Consider the following 14,996-nt stretch of genomic DNA (forward strand, 5'->3'; position numbering starts at 1 on the left):
GACAGCGTTAGCCTCTCTGGCCGCAAATTATGGGTCAAATTGCTAGTTTTTCATACAAAATTGTTGTATTCGAAATTTATTCATCGAAACATGTATCAAGTACATGTATAACTTGCATTACAAATTCTCTCTGATGAAAATATAAATGGACGATAATCAGTTTAAGCCAGTGGGGTTTTTCTCTTTAAATATATGATTATGATTTTTAAGGAAAAAAAATCACCGAACAGCTGAATATAACTTTCGCTGTTAATTTTGTTGAACATTATTATTTTAATAAACAAAACATACATGTACATATGAAATGGTGTTATTATTTTAGTAAGGGGGGGGGGTAATTGCATTTTATTTTTTTAACAGTCAGAGAATAACGCACTTTTGGAATGATGATTTATTGTGCAGTATCAAAAACAAACTTCATTCCTTTGCTCTTCATGCTGTGAAAAATAAAAGAAATAATAGTATTTTAAAAAATCACTAGTATACTTAGTACATGTATAACTGTACAATGCCATCCATAAATTCTATTCATGTCAACTTCTATTGATTTACACGTTCACAGAAATAGAGTAAACGTGTTACAATATAATACACCGTGTACATTTGTATAACCTACAAGTATTTTAATTTTTTCAAGTAATATTTAACAGTCATTATTAGTAAATAATCTACAGTTCATCTTACCACATGCTCCAGATTTTAAAGAAATGTTGTCCAAGGCAATGTTCTGCCAACCTTCGTTTGCTTCAATGATGAGCTGTAATACAAGATAAGATACACAGTTTATATTTAAACTGTAAAATATTGAATATTTTTTCATAATTAGTATTTACAAGACAATTCGCCATTTAATGTAGTTATACGAAGTCACTATTTGTTACTAACGTAAATTAATTGTTAGGTTTTGTGTGTAAAACTTTCGAACTAACAAATGCATTTAAAAGGAACAATTGCGGCAATACAACACATTAAAATCAATCCCCCCGGTCCGTATTTTCATTAACTTGATTATTCTGATGAACATATAATTTTGAGCTCGGGGAAAAAAAACTCTCCGTTAGCAATTGTATTGGACCCTGAGATTTAGTGTATTATACCTGCAGACCGCTCACAGCGGGCAAATCTAAAGATTTGGTTTGCCAGGAATTGTAGCTGACGTCAGTTGTTCCAATTGTGAACAGAGTGGATTCGGTGCCCGCCGAGTTCCTGTACTTGAATACCATTGAAGCATCATAGCCGTCATCGTAGTACCGATCAATGTACAGGTATTTAAAGCTCAAACACCTTGCAGCCTCTGTCAAAACCATAGGAAAGGTTTTAGGAGACATACAAAGAACCTTATCTCGCTTATGTTATGATGCATAGAATGATGCATTATTATTAAATGAACTATAAATCTCTTTGTAAAAAATTAGTTTCTTTACAAAAAATTGTAGATTTGTTCAAATAAAAATTAATGGTATATTTGCTTCATGATATTAAAAAACCCACGCAAAATACATGATTCATTTAATAAATTTATATTGTGTTTGGTTTCGTTTTTTTGACTGCTGTTTTTAGGATTACTAAAGAGAGTTGTTATAGTCAATGATTTCCTCCTTAGCATTAAATGTGTGTTACCTTGAAAATCAGCAGAAGTGACTAAATAAGCTTTGTTTCCAGGATTTTTGTTTCCATCCATCACCAGATATTGGAATCCGTCTTCATTTCCAGGGTATCTAGTATCCACAGTCTGAAATTAAGAATTTGTAACATAAAACTTATCATCCCACAATAATGTAGTTGTTAGGGCAGTGTCACATGACCTTCTGATTACCTCTTATATAATTTTGAGTTTTCATTTTGATGACACTCTTAAATTTAAAATCAAAGGCCGGAACGGCCACAAAGGCGTCGAGCTGACATTTTCTTTTATATAGATTGATAAAATGAAATGATAATCAATAGTTTGAATTTTTGTACTAATAGTCGTATATCAAATAATACATATTAGAATAAAATTATGTTTTGCGTTCTTTAAAAACAAAAATCACTATATTTCCATATAAAATAGGTTGTGATGCGTTTATAATACAATTACTCATCATAGTTACAAAAATCAAAGAAATTTCAAAATTAAAAAAAAATTATATTATCTATCTGCTTTAAACAGTCTTTGAACATTTTTCAAGGTGAATACATTGACTACAGTGTGTCTCTAATTATAATAATAAAACATACTTTTATTTATTTCAATTCCCGTTTGAAACAAGATTACCTATGGTATGGTTGTTTACAAACAAATCCACAACATGTGCTATATTTTGCTCAACCAAACCGACTGCATTATCGTGTTTATTTATTGCAACAAAATCACTAGATACGTTTATCGCTTACATTCATTTTGGAGGCCGTGCCCGATAACAAATAAATTTACATATCAAATTTTATTTCTATCGGACACGGTCTCCAATTAAAATGTAATCGATAAACTAAAATAATATTTCGTGAATGTTTACACCTTTTGTATTCATCCGCCATTCTTGAATATTATGCAAAGAGTTATCAATAACCAGGGAGGCAAAGTTGGATTTTTTGTACACAATGTAGTTGAATTAGTGGAATAAAAATCTTGTAATACGTTTAATACTTTAAGGAAATTATTTTTTGTGCGCATTTGAAAGGCGGTGCAGTGCATGAATTTTTGGACGATTGCCAATCCAGACGATCGCTAGAAGGCTGCCGAGCATTAGCTCGACGCCTTAAAAAAATGAAAATCGAGAAAAGTATAAATGATTTGCCACTTATTATAAGTTCCATTCCCCTTTTCTAGTGGTGTTGAAGATTTTATAAGAATTTCATTTCTTACGTACACTCATGAATCTGAAATCAAACGCTGATTTTGATTTGTCCACTTGGAAGAGACAGGTTTGAAAATCTTTCTGGAAATCACAAGTCGTTGTTGCAGCGGCTTCATTTAAAAGTAAATTAAAGAAAACTATATAGATCTATACATGTAGCATAGGCCAAGATAATCAGACTTCGTATATTTATATCATAACGTACAATTGATTTACCACAAAAATCTTAATATTTTAACATAAGTTTCCATGGGTCATGATATCCGACATTCATTGTTTTCACAGTACATGTATATTTTTAACCAAATAATTTGACCATAAATATTATGTTTTAACGCATTTCAGTAACTTACCCGCCAGTGTGTTGCAGTCGTTACCGGAAAATCCGTTATTACACGTACAAGTAAAACCAGCGCCGTTACCCTGACATTTTCCGCCGTGTTTACAAGGAGAACCAACGCATCCTTAAAAATAATCGTAATGCGAAATTTCGCCGAGACAATTTGTTAGTCATACATGCAACAGAATGAATTTACCATCAAGGGGAGGTGATAATCATATAGCATAGTTTAGCAGCAGCGAAAATGTCAAAATGTTGGGTGTAGATTAATTGATTGATTAATTTTTAAATCTATATTTTGCATGTTTTGAAATTGTCTGGCCCGTACCCCGTAAATTTTGCACAAACTTGTATATCATACCTGACTCAACTGCCTCGACTGTGACCGAAAACCCTTTTCCCGCAGCCTGATCCGAGTGTTTAGCTGTATTGAATCGAATCATCATTCGGCCTGGGTCGCCAACCATTGCTTTAGTAAAACTTGCCCCACCTTGAGTACCACACCTCCTATTAAATAAATATAAAAATGTGTCTCTTTATCAAATTTCATATAACTTTGTTTATCTTTTGTGAAAAATTGTTTTAATTAGAACCGCGCCATCTTACTCTTTGCCTCTATCGCCTATAAGATAGTCCCTAAATTCTAGCCAATGGTAGCAGTCGTCGTATTCGTTATACGGTAGATCCAACGAATCAATTGTAGCTTTAATGCGATTATTTGCTGGTCCCTGCAACAATTGCAAATTATATATACGATTAATACTATGTTTATACTATGTTTTGTTGTTGTTGTCTTCATAACATAACACACGTGTTTATCAAAAGGAACGATTTGTACATTTAAATTAATGTGGATTTTCATCATTGAATTGAGAAAAAAAAGAATGAACAAGTTCGGAATATGTTTTACCTTGATGACCCAAGTACATACTACACCAGGTGTGTAACTACCCATGCTAATTGTTTTCTTGTCCCCACTGCTACTTAGAGTAATAAATTCACCACATCCTGAGTAGATTATAAAGCAAAAAATTAACAACTAAAACACTAAATATAAACAAGCAAAGACTATTAACTTTGGAAATTAGTTGTAAGAATTTCAACAATTAATTAAAACTTCATAGAATTCCTTTATTATATTAGAGAAAATGAGTGTAATATTTGAAGAGCATAAAAATAATGAATATTCATTTGCGATGAACTTTGAACATACCATCACTGGTGTCAAGCTCAGAGCAATCGCTTCCTTTCAGACCGGAAGGACATTTGCAAGAACAGCCACTGCTGCCTTTCGTGACAACACCGCCGTTTTTACAAGTATTGGTGCAATCAGCTGTATACATGTATAAAAAAAAAACCATACAGTTGAAAGTCGCAGTGAAAGAACATAACCCATTGTTTTTCAAATTCTTATTGATGAGTTAATGTATAAGTCCTTCATATAAACTTTTCTAGTCAAAGTTGTAAGTCACTGAGAATAAAATATTGCAATCTATCGATTAAAATTAGACTTAAAAACTGCTGCACTACGATACGTCTACCGTATCATGATGGCGCGGTTTTACAAAACGATTAATTAGTCTTAATTAGTCTGAAAATATGGTGTATTTTGAAAAAGCAAATTAATGCACACCTGTACATTTATAGCCACTGTTAATCTCGCCAATGTCATATAAGGACAGGGTATTTTTTGTGTTAGTGATAAGGTACTCAAAGCTCGTGTCTGGTATAGACATGGAGTTTTTCCCATTCTTTCCGAATGACTAAAAACGATAAGAAACATAACATATATATATAATGTTTGAACAACAATACAATACTTAATATCATTATTATTCATTACTCGAAAATTTTAAATTTCAATTTCATGAATCATTAAAATTTACTTGTAGTTCGTATTGCATGACAGATTTGTAGTCGTAGGGCTGTGCGTTATTGGTATTCGCCATATCAAAATTATTCAGATTCTTGGTGTCTATGTTCTTCCATAACATGGACGTCATTTTCATTCTGTCACTGCGAGACTGCTCGTGTTGTGTTCCCATAGCATGCAGCAATTCGTGCAGAACTGTATGAACCTAACAACGAAGCAAGCAAACATATCACTGTATTTTTGATGCCACAAGGTATTTGTTAAATAAACAAATAATTAATCAGTTCAATAACCTTAGAACTATTTTCTTAATTTACGTGTACATTATCCAGTGCTGACCGTATAATACGTTTTCAATTTACGTACATGTAACACAGTTCTGATCGTAAGACTAATCAGTTTCTATTTATTAAGTTTACCTAAACCCATACTGACCGTGAGACAGCCGTCCTTCTCGAGAGAAATCTTCTGTTCCCCACCGGTCTTCCCAACATACGACCAGCATCTACAACACATATATATATATATATATATATATATATATATATATATATATATATATATATATATATATATATATATATATATATATATATATATATACGGAACGTCAATTCGAGTTTTCCTGTAGTTATTTTTGAACCCTATTTTTCTCAGTGAGCACTGCTGCCTTTCGATAAAAAAAAAACTCAGATAACTTTTGAAATACAAATGAAAGATAAGTTGTTAATTAAAAAGCTGCAAAAATGCACTACATACCGTATACCGGTATACAATTTTTTCGCACTTCTAGTTGCAAACTGTTATGCCCTTTTCACGGGCCGCCGGAAGGCGGTCCGTTATTTGATATACATTTAAATATTGTTACTGCGTTTATGCGGGGTATTTCTTTTTAAATAGAATTAATATTATGCTTCTTTTTACGAATAAAAAATAAATTTGCATGTAGAAATATGTTTTATGCCTTTTAAAAAATATCACATATTTTTTGTTTTATTCGTAAATAAAAAATAGGTCATACTCAGTAGACTGTCGTGCTTAGCGCGTTTTTATCGAGACTATAATCTATTCGGAAAATTTCGGAGTTCTTCATTCTTTTCAAAACAATGCATCGGGATAGGTATGCGGGACATACTAAAGACCTGAATGTCATTAAATTTTATGTAAATGCTATATATGAATTTCTATGTGCCGTGTCAGATAAAATGACTTTGTATGTGTATTTATTATATCTCCATGTAAAATGTCGTAGAAAAAATCATGAAATGAAATACATATCAATTATTTACGCAAAATTATGACAATGAAATTTTGAATTGACTGGAAAATTTGAACTAATCCATTTTTATTTTATCATGTGGTCCCTTGAAATCATATAAACTAATGCATTACGTTTTAATTCAATACAATGCAACAACAAAAAGCCAAAATGGTTTGAAATACATAATCTCCAAGAGAAAAATGATGAGTTAAACTTTGTATTAGAGTAATGTACAAATCAATCTGTTCTCCATTACTTCAATCTATGGCAATGAATATAAAATTACCGTTAGAAATGCTTACAGTAACGAACTCGATTCTTTATGATAATAGTAAAATGTTTAACTTCAAAACAAGTAGCTGAAAGTATATGAAAATTTACTATAAAAATTAGTACAACCAACTTTTATTTTTTTCTTTGTAGTGTGTTTTTATGTAAACGACCAATAATTCATACAACAATTATATTTTTTGAGGCCCATTTGACGCTTGCATCAATATGATTTCTTGTTTGAATTTGTGTTTAAAGAGAGATATTATGGGACATGGGAATTCGCCTAGTCTAGTCTTAAATTCGCCCGGTGAAAATGAATGCGAAAGGGGCGAAAATTGCACCCACCCGTCAGCACTAGTGATAAGAACGTAGTTCTCCTCCGTGGTTCTCTCCACCCACTTGACGCATGTGTCAGAGTTCAGCTGGTTGATTGCGTCAGCAAGTTGACTCTTCAGTGTAGAGAGATCTGTTAAATGTATAAACGTTTTTTGATTATGTGACTATTCAAATATTCAAATAACGACCATAAGATAGAAAAATGTTCCGGAAAAGGTTTTAATTTTATAAAATACTTTTCTTGAAATTATTGATAAATTCAGGAGGGGTGAGTATTAACATACGTTCTATATCTTGTAAGTCTTTCTTTTAAAATTTAAGTATATAAATACAAACTTGAGAGAGATACATGATACTGAAGGGATCGAAATAAGAAATAAAGTGTTTACTTTTCTTTTTATATCTTTTTATATCACCATAAAACAAATAGCCGAAGTTACTAATTCAAGTGCTAAAATAAAAATGCATACATCCGCTGAAGGAGGCCTCGTCGATTGAATAGGGAATTATGCCGTCCGTCCATAACGTTGCAGACTCCTCGAAAATCCTTTTGTTCCCCGCCAGATACCGGTACACATTGTAAGTGGCCTAACGATTATTCTTAATATACATCTCCATGTTAACATATCAAAATACACACTACATTTTCATTTCAACAACAGAAGTTCTTATTGCATCAAATACATCTTTACCAGGCATTTCAACGAAAGAAATACTAAAATTGAACATATAAAGTTATCTCTTACAGTCAATGTCCGGGCTATGCATAATAATAAAGACTTTGATGATTATTATTGAAGCGGAAAACGCACTATTTTCTTACATGCACTTTACTTCATGAAAATTATTATGCAAATATACTGTATTAGTTGTCATTATTATATATTAATGTTCTGAGTATTGGAGAACATGACCATTGTTCGTAAATAATCATATGCTTTATAATTAGTTTTCTATCCACGACATCAGCAAAAAGGTATATGTACCCTTTGCATTGGTAACACCTGACTGCACACCAGGAACTCATGGCCGACGAGCTGGTATTATATCTGTTGTTGTGTTAGTGTTTGTACTTATTTTGACACTTTATGTGTTATGTGTGTATGTTTGAAATGCAGTTACCCATGCACCTAATGTTTCGTTTTTAGCAAGTCGCGAATTTGACAAAATTCTTACTGATCAACGAAACTGTGGTGACAAATCATTTTAATGTGATGGAAGAAATACGTTCATAACAATACAGATGACATCAACCCCCCCCCCCCCCCCCAAAATACTTTGATATGCGAAGAAGGCAGAGGCTTATAGACAATGAATGAGATGGCTGTCAAACATGGCGGATAAGATCTTTGTGAGATTTTTGTTCAGCTCTAGCCATTAAGAATACTACAAATTGGACGTAGTTTAACAGACCTTCTTCGGTCCACCACCAAGTCCTACGCTGAAATGAGATTTATCCAGATTGTCCTCTTTTTGTTCTTCCTTGGAGTTTGGGTTAATATTTTGTGGCTATATAAAAAAATGAACACAAAAAAGATTACGTGAAGTCCATTAAATGCATTTTTTTTCAATTTGTTGACTTACTTACTTCAAATTAACACTTTTTGTCAGAACACATATTCTTCCTTCATATTAAAGCTGCTTGGTTCGATTTTTTTGTAATTACAGTATCAAATTTTTTTTTCATACAAATCATTTATCTCAGAAAGTTATGGACTTTCTCCTATTTACACCAGGAGAATCAGTCTCCTTTCAAAGTTAGAAATATTCAAAGTAAATAAAAATAATTTCTCTTTGGGCAAACGAAAAAACAAACCAAAATGCTTCACGGGAATGTTTAGAAAAGGAAACCGCTTGGTTTCGTCCCCCGAATGATTGGTGTTATTCAATCCGCATGCTATGCATCGATTGTAAAGAAAGCAGACTTTAGAAATATTAGCGAAAAAAACGTACACATGTTTATTTGTAATTTGTCTGATCATTTCGACCTTTATTTCAAGTGATGTCAATGTCGTAAAACAACCATACCCGTCTCGTCGTCAGGGGTGAAATGTCGTTTGTTTTGTTAGCAAATTTTGTACGTATTTTTCTTCATTGAAATTTGGCATAATTGACGGGTAAAACTACTGCAATGTCTATTATTATACATATACTAAGCATAGCCATCGTTTAAAAGCGTGCATAAAATTTGATATAAAATCGGACCAAGCAGCTTTAAATTACTACTGGTAGTTTCATTTTAAATGTACATTTACAGAGAGAGAGAGAGAATTTTTTTTCATCAAACTAAGAATAAATGAAAAGATAGCCCAAAGTAAGAAATCGTGGCTGGGAAACGGAAAGAGTTCAGAGACATTACAAGAGCTTATCAAGCAGTTAAAGAAGACGTCTAACCTTCTCCTCCCCTCCCGGCAGTTCCACCCTCTGACTCTCGGCGTCATCCTCAGCCTCGGATTCACTGTCAATATGCTTCAAGTATGAAAAAATAAATAAACATTAGTTACATTCATATAGATAACCCCCCCCCCCCCCCCCCGGCGGCTGATCAAACTCTTCCTTTTGATCCGTATCTGCTAAAATTTCAAAAAAAAATTCGTGAAATTTTTTTTTCTTGGCAAATCTTTTTAAAAACTTCTAGATTTGATATTCAAATGTACAACAAGAAAGCTAAATGTATCTATCTCAGTGAGCTAAAAAAGCTGTGTCCCTCGAACAAGCTCTATCCACTTGCTGGTCCGCAAAACAGCACCATTTGAACGTTCAGTATAATATACATGTACATCTCAATTTAAATATTGTGGGATATCATTTATTATTTTTCTTTTCTGAATATAATTATCATTATAAGAATACAGAGAGTTTTTAAATTGATTAACAAAAAAATCCCGATATCTTACCGATGTATCGATGTTGTTTTCATCATCATCATCATCATCATCATCATCATCGACTGAAATGTTATAATTCATCCAACTTAGCACAGTTTAAAGCGATATTGTACTTATCAGGACAACTTAGCAATTTCATTTTGTGCCTTTATATGTTAACATAATGATATTGATATTAAAAAAATAGTATTTGAATTAAAAAAAAAATTAATCTCCGAGTGAATTTGTCCTCACTGTCGCCTCGTTTTCCCGTCTCTTCAACCTTCACCTCATCTGTTCTCAGTTCCTCCATAAGTTCCCTCAGAGTTTCTTTCAAACCTGGCAGGTTAATAAATGTCAATCAAGCTAGTATATAACCTATTTTTTTTTCAAAGCTTACGTTTGTCTAAACATATACTTGGTTCAAAATATTTTACAAATTCCAATACAGTTTTCATTTTGTTTCTAGACATTAGCCAAGTCTTGAAACAAAATCAAAACTGTATTGGAAATTTATTTAGAGTTATTTCTTGCCAAGATTTCTTCGATTAAAATTTTCAAACTTTTAAGAGCCATAGTGGCCAAAACAAAATGCCCATCAGACCCACTTTAAATTTTTAAAAATGATTTGTTAAGCTATTGAATATTCATAATAAAATTAGTAAAGAAATATGTTTTACTATATTTTCATAAATGTAATATATTCTCAAAAATTTAACACGAAAAGCTTTTAAAGTAAAGTATCAAAGCGGACCAAGACACAAAAAAAAGAATCTTTTCTTACCCTTATCAAACTTTGAGTAGCCTGCGGCCCGCTCTACCGAAGGTTGAACACAGGCCAAACAGACGAGTAACAGCAAGATCAGCTTCATGTTGGAAATTGAACATTCACTTTAGTTTACCCGGGTTAAAAACATGTGGTCTCACCTGAGTGATAACAATTCCAGCCCCAATAAGCAGTGTCTAGTTTTGTTCCACTTCATTCGGTTTACACATTCACAGGCGGACTGTACTTTAGATTTAATATGAAAATTCATCGCAGGTTCGGCCATTTGGATAATTGTTGTCAAGCCATTGTTTGTAAAATGTACATTTGCCATTAACGTTGATGGATTTATATTTAATCGTACCGACATAGATTCTTAGTGGTTATATTATATTTGGCTAGTTTCAGAACACTCTCTACATTGACAAAATGCATATGTCTTTTACAAAAATATATGTACACTTATAAGCAAGCTTATTTGACATCCTTATTACATAAAAGTGTCATATTAGCAATTTGAAATGAAAGTCTAAGTATTCCATTAGTATCTTATATGTTAATGCGTATAGACAAACATATTATTATTTTATAGTCTTTGATTTCATAATGTAAAGTTTCAGACATTACAATTATATTCCAAGTTCTTTTCTTTGAGTCATTTTTAAAAAATAATACTAGTACTTTGTTGTTTTGAGCTATACACATACTACACTCGGTTTCTTTCATTTTCAACATCTTTTACTTGACTCAGAGGATTTGGAAGACCAGTTAACAATATGATTATAGATTGAAGAGGACTTAATAATATTGGCATTTTTAAGGCTCTGTTGACCCTCTTTAGACAGAGCTGTGTATAGGCATTAAGATATATAAAAATATATAATTAAAATTCAAGATAGAAAAAACATATCATTTTTAATGGTTTAAGGTTTGCTGACTACCCAGCTTCTATAATTACAGAAACCTGGCTTTTGTGAATAACCTTCTATCCAATTATCCATACTACAGTATTTGAAAACTAAAGAGTGAAAGGCTGCTATAACGACTAAACATTATAAACTAGACAGATATTTTATTCAGTATATTAATCTTAAGTGAACCAATTCCCTTCACATATCCTTGGTACCTTTTGTACAGGAGAGATGAACAAAACTAGATTATTATTGATAAGATTTATAGACATTTACTCACATATTAAGCATATACATATAAATACATATAATTAAATGCATGTATTTTTTTTGTAGGTAACAAACTGGAAAGAACATTTATTCGAGCCATTTTTCAAAACATATGAATGTATATTCGTTAAAAAGGCAGCTTCTTTAAAATCCACCTTGAATTTTTTTTAAAATGGCGCATGTATTAAACATATTAAATCTACCCAGGTTAATCACCCAGAACAAACAACCTTCTTGTACTTTTACAAGATTTAATTTGCCCACCTGCTGGGAAATCCTGAGAACTGATGAAACATACATAAACACTGACCCTCAAGTCAACCTTATATTTATTTCTAAGTGGTCGTCTTGAATCTTTAATAAACGTTTGTTTATTTTTTCATGGACATAAATGGAATAATCGTTGGATGTAAAAGCGTGTTTGTTTTTTCTAACTCAGATGTAATTCAATCTTACTTTGTTTGACAAAATATATTTTCCCATACCTCATGGAGCAAATTTGGATGCAATAAATTACATTTCCTTTTACCAACATACAGTGACTAAATATATCTGTGTAATCGTTGTTATTTACTCGTTTAACAAACAGTTTGATTGCAAGAGAAGCGTGGTCAAAATACTAAAGGCTGTTCACACATTCACTCTTTACAAGCATAACTTATAATTAAACTTACTCAAAAAGAACTAAAAGGTATTATGTATAGTAATTAAGATTATAGTTGTTTAAAATAACTAATTAAAGTTAATGTAAAATGTAAATGACACCGTACGTGCATCAAATAATTAAATTAATCATTGAATTCTCTCTCTCTCTCTCTCGACCGATCGAAAAAGAAGAAGACGACGGTGAAGAAGAATATTTGATACGAATTTCAATCCAGAAAAAAACCTAGTATAATTTATACTACTATTTATTTATTTACATTGTATAATTAATTGTCATATTCGGTTATTGAAAAACATATGATAAAATGAGAAAATTTGATGCCGTCCGTTTCTGTGGTAACCAATTTAGTGAAATGAAAATAATTTTTCTTGCAAAATCCGGTTATTAAAATAGTGAAAATGGTGGGTGGAAAAAAATGGTGGGTTGACAGCAGCTGCCAAAAGATGTCCCTATTGTACGAATAACTCCTGCTACAGTTTTCAAGGAAGACAGTTTATATATATATATATATATATATATATATATATATATATATATATATATATATATATATATATATATATATATATATATATATACACATCACAGAGATGTTCTGTTGAACTTATTTTGCTTGGCAAACTTTTGCTTAAAGGGTGTCTCTATGTGGATAACTTCTGCAGAGGTTTTAATTTGGAGATTTGTTTTGCATCAGGGATTAGTTTTGATAATTTATGAGAAAAAAAAACCTGTTGAAGTTATTACTGTGGTTTCATCAATATTCGTTGAATACCAATTTTCGTGGATTTCGTTATTAAGTTGATCCACGAAATTAAATGTTCATTGAAGTGCAATTTCTATTAACATGTTGTATTGATAGGGTCATTGGCCACGAATTAACGTATCCTTGAAATTATGATTTTCACTTTATCCACGAAAATTGATACTCTTGAATATTAATGAAACCACAGTATTATCTTTTTTTCTTTTACAAAATATTGCATATAGTATACTCAATTTCTTTGGATAGATAAAGTTTATATATAAAATTTGACAAATGTATTATGAATACTATTCACAAAAGCCCTTTTTTATTGTATGCGTCCATCCGGATAGTAAGATTTCATTAGACAATGAAATTCGGGACAGAATTTTTTTTTTTAAACAGTCACTACGTTTTATAAAACCATCATCTTAGCCCCAATAGCAGTGTGCTGGTTGGTAAAGGCTTAAATAAGTTTAATAATGCATAAAGTTTATCAAAAGTAAAAATTGGTAAGTGATTGAATTTTTTATATTTCAAACACAAATTTAAACTAAAAAACCAGACTGAGTATAAATATGAAAGATTTAGGTTCGATAAATCTTCAATTCGTACGAAAAATGCGGTTGACACGTCACTTTTTTTATTTGAACGTAGAAAAGTGCAAGATAAAAAAAACAAAAACTCCGACTAAGCTTAAAAAAAATACAGAAACAAATAAAAAGGCGTCGAGAGATGAATAAAAGGTCATTCGGGCATTCGAAAAAAATATACGTATGTTTTTAGCAGATCTAGGCAAAAATTGGAGGATGGAAAGATTTAAATTCCATTAAGTTTAAGAGGCCCTTTCTCGGAACAAAAACATATATTTATTGTGAATCCATTATCTTAATTTTTATCATTTAAAAGTTAAATAGCACTAAACACCATGATTTTTTAAATCGTAATTATCAATGTTTAACCGAAAATCCTTTAATCTGTTCGTTTTTAACACAAACTACATATTTCATCAAAAGCGGCTGAAAAAAAACAATTTGAATATTTTTTTGGAAAAAAATTATAATCCTAATTATGCTTATTAAAGGATTTACTATTGTTCTGCTTGTTCAATGCCATTTCGTTGACAAAACACATCATTAAGATAAATGATAATTTCAAAGGACATGGGGTTAAATAAAGGACATAATACAAATAAAGTTTAAGAGGACTTTTCTTTGACCTCAAACTCAGACCTGAAATTTTGTTTAAAGATTATTGCAAATTCATTATTCATCATGCAAAGAATGGGTGAAGTATAAGGAAAATAGACCCAAAAGGAGTAAAAAACAACAAGAGGCCCATGGGGCCAGATCGCTTACCTGAGCAACAATGGTTCTATATGGGTGTTCAAAGGATAATGTGCCGTATGGCCCCTCGGTAGAATAAACAAGAGGCCAATTGGCCTTAACGGTCACCTGAGTAGCATATATCCAATACACAAACTTGTCATGGAGTCTCATATATGCCTCTTATTAATTAGGTTTCATACTGGAGTAGAAAAATTATAAATTTGTAATGACAACCACATTTAATTCAAAAAGAACTGTGAAACCTATAATGTTGGTGAAAAACTAAAAGATCTGGTCTACAAAATAATGAATTCAGTTTTCCTTTCAGGTGTGTGGGAGTAAAGAAGATAATTTTTTAATGTTATATGCATTAACATCTATACATCCATTTTGGCCCTGCCCTAGAGTCAAAACTCATACCCCAGGGGACATGAAAATTAAAATTTCAGTAGAGGACTTCCTGGTAAACATAATTATTAGTCGGTTTTTTTTTTATATGTTATTTTTTATGTATAAAAAATT

General features: G+C 31.5%; 1 protein-coding gene across 1 annotated transcript; it reads right to left on the minus strand.

Moving 5' to 3' along the window:
- Window positions 1–373: 373 nt before the first annotated feature.
- Window positions 374–10,722, minus strand: LOC105336975 (uncharacterized). The gene is made up of 20 exons (XM_020070919.3): window positions 10,575–10,722; window positions 10,046–10,129; window positions 9,821–9,873; window positions 9,318–9,392; window positions 8,337–8,432; window positions 7,394–7,511; window positions 6,933–7,053; window positions 5,489–5,558; window positions 5,067–5,258; window positions 4,814–4,943; window positions 4,394–4,513; window positions 4,091–4,188; window positions 3,787–3,908; window positions 3,542–3,687; window positions 3,194–3,304; window positions 2,853–2,950; window positions 1,621–1,732; window positions 1,098–1,294; window positions 685–757; window positions 374–437 (listed from the first exon to the last, which is right to left on the minus strand). Exons 1-20 carry the CDS (start codon window positions 10,660–10,662, stop codon window positions 433–435), a joined length of 2,109 nt encoding a protein of 702 aa, XP_019926478.3. The 5' UTR covers window positions 10,663–10,722; the 3' UTR covers window positions 374–432.
- Between the last annotated feature and the right edge of the window lie 4,274 nt (window positions 10,723–14,996).

This window comes from Magallana gigas, chromosome 6 (genome assembly GCF_963853765.1).
Source record: "Magallana gigas chromosome 6, xbMagGiga1.1, whole genome shotgun sequence".
Taxonomy (NCBI): Eukaryota; Metazoa; Mollusca; class Bivalvia; order Ostreida; family Ostreidae; genus Magallana; species Magallana gigas.

Bases quoted from the DNA above. Each gene is read 5' to 3' on its own strand.
- LOC105336975 (XM_020070919.3), bottom strand. From the start codon at position 10,662: ATGAAGCTGATCTTGCTGTTACTCGTCTGTTTGGCCTGTGTTCAACCT. The intron at 3,688-3,786 runs GTAAGATGGCGC...TTTATTTAATAG, and splicing joins ATAGGCGATAGAGGCAAAGA to GAGGTGTGGTACTCAAGGTG. The intron at 1,295-1,620 runs GTAACACACATT...TGGTTTTGACAG, and splicing joins CACTTCTGCTGATTTTCAAG to AGGCTGCAAGGTGTTTGAGC.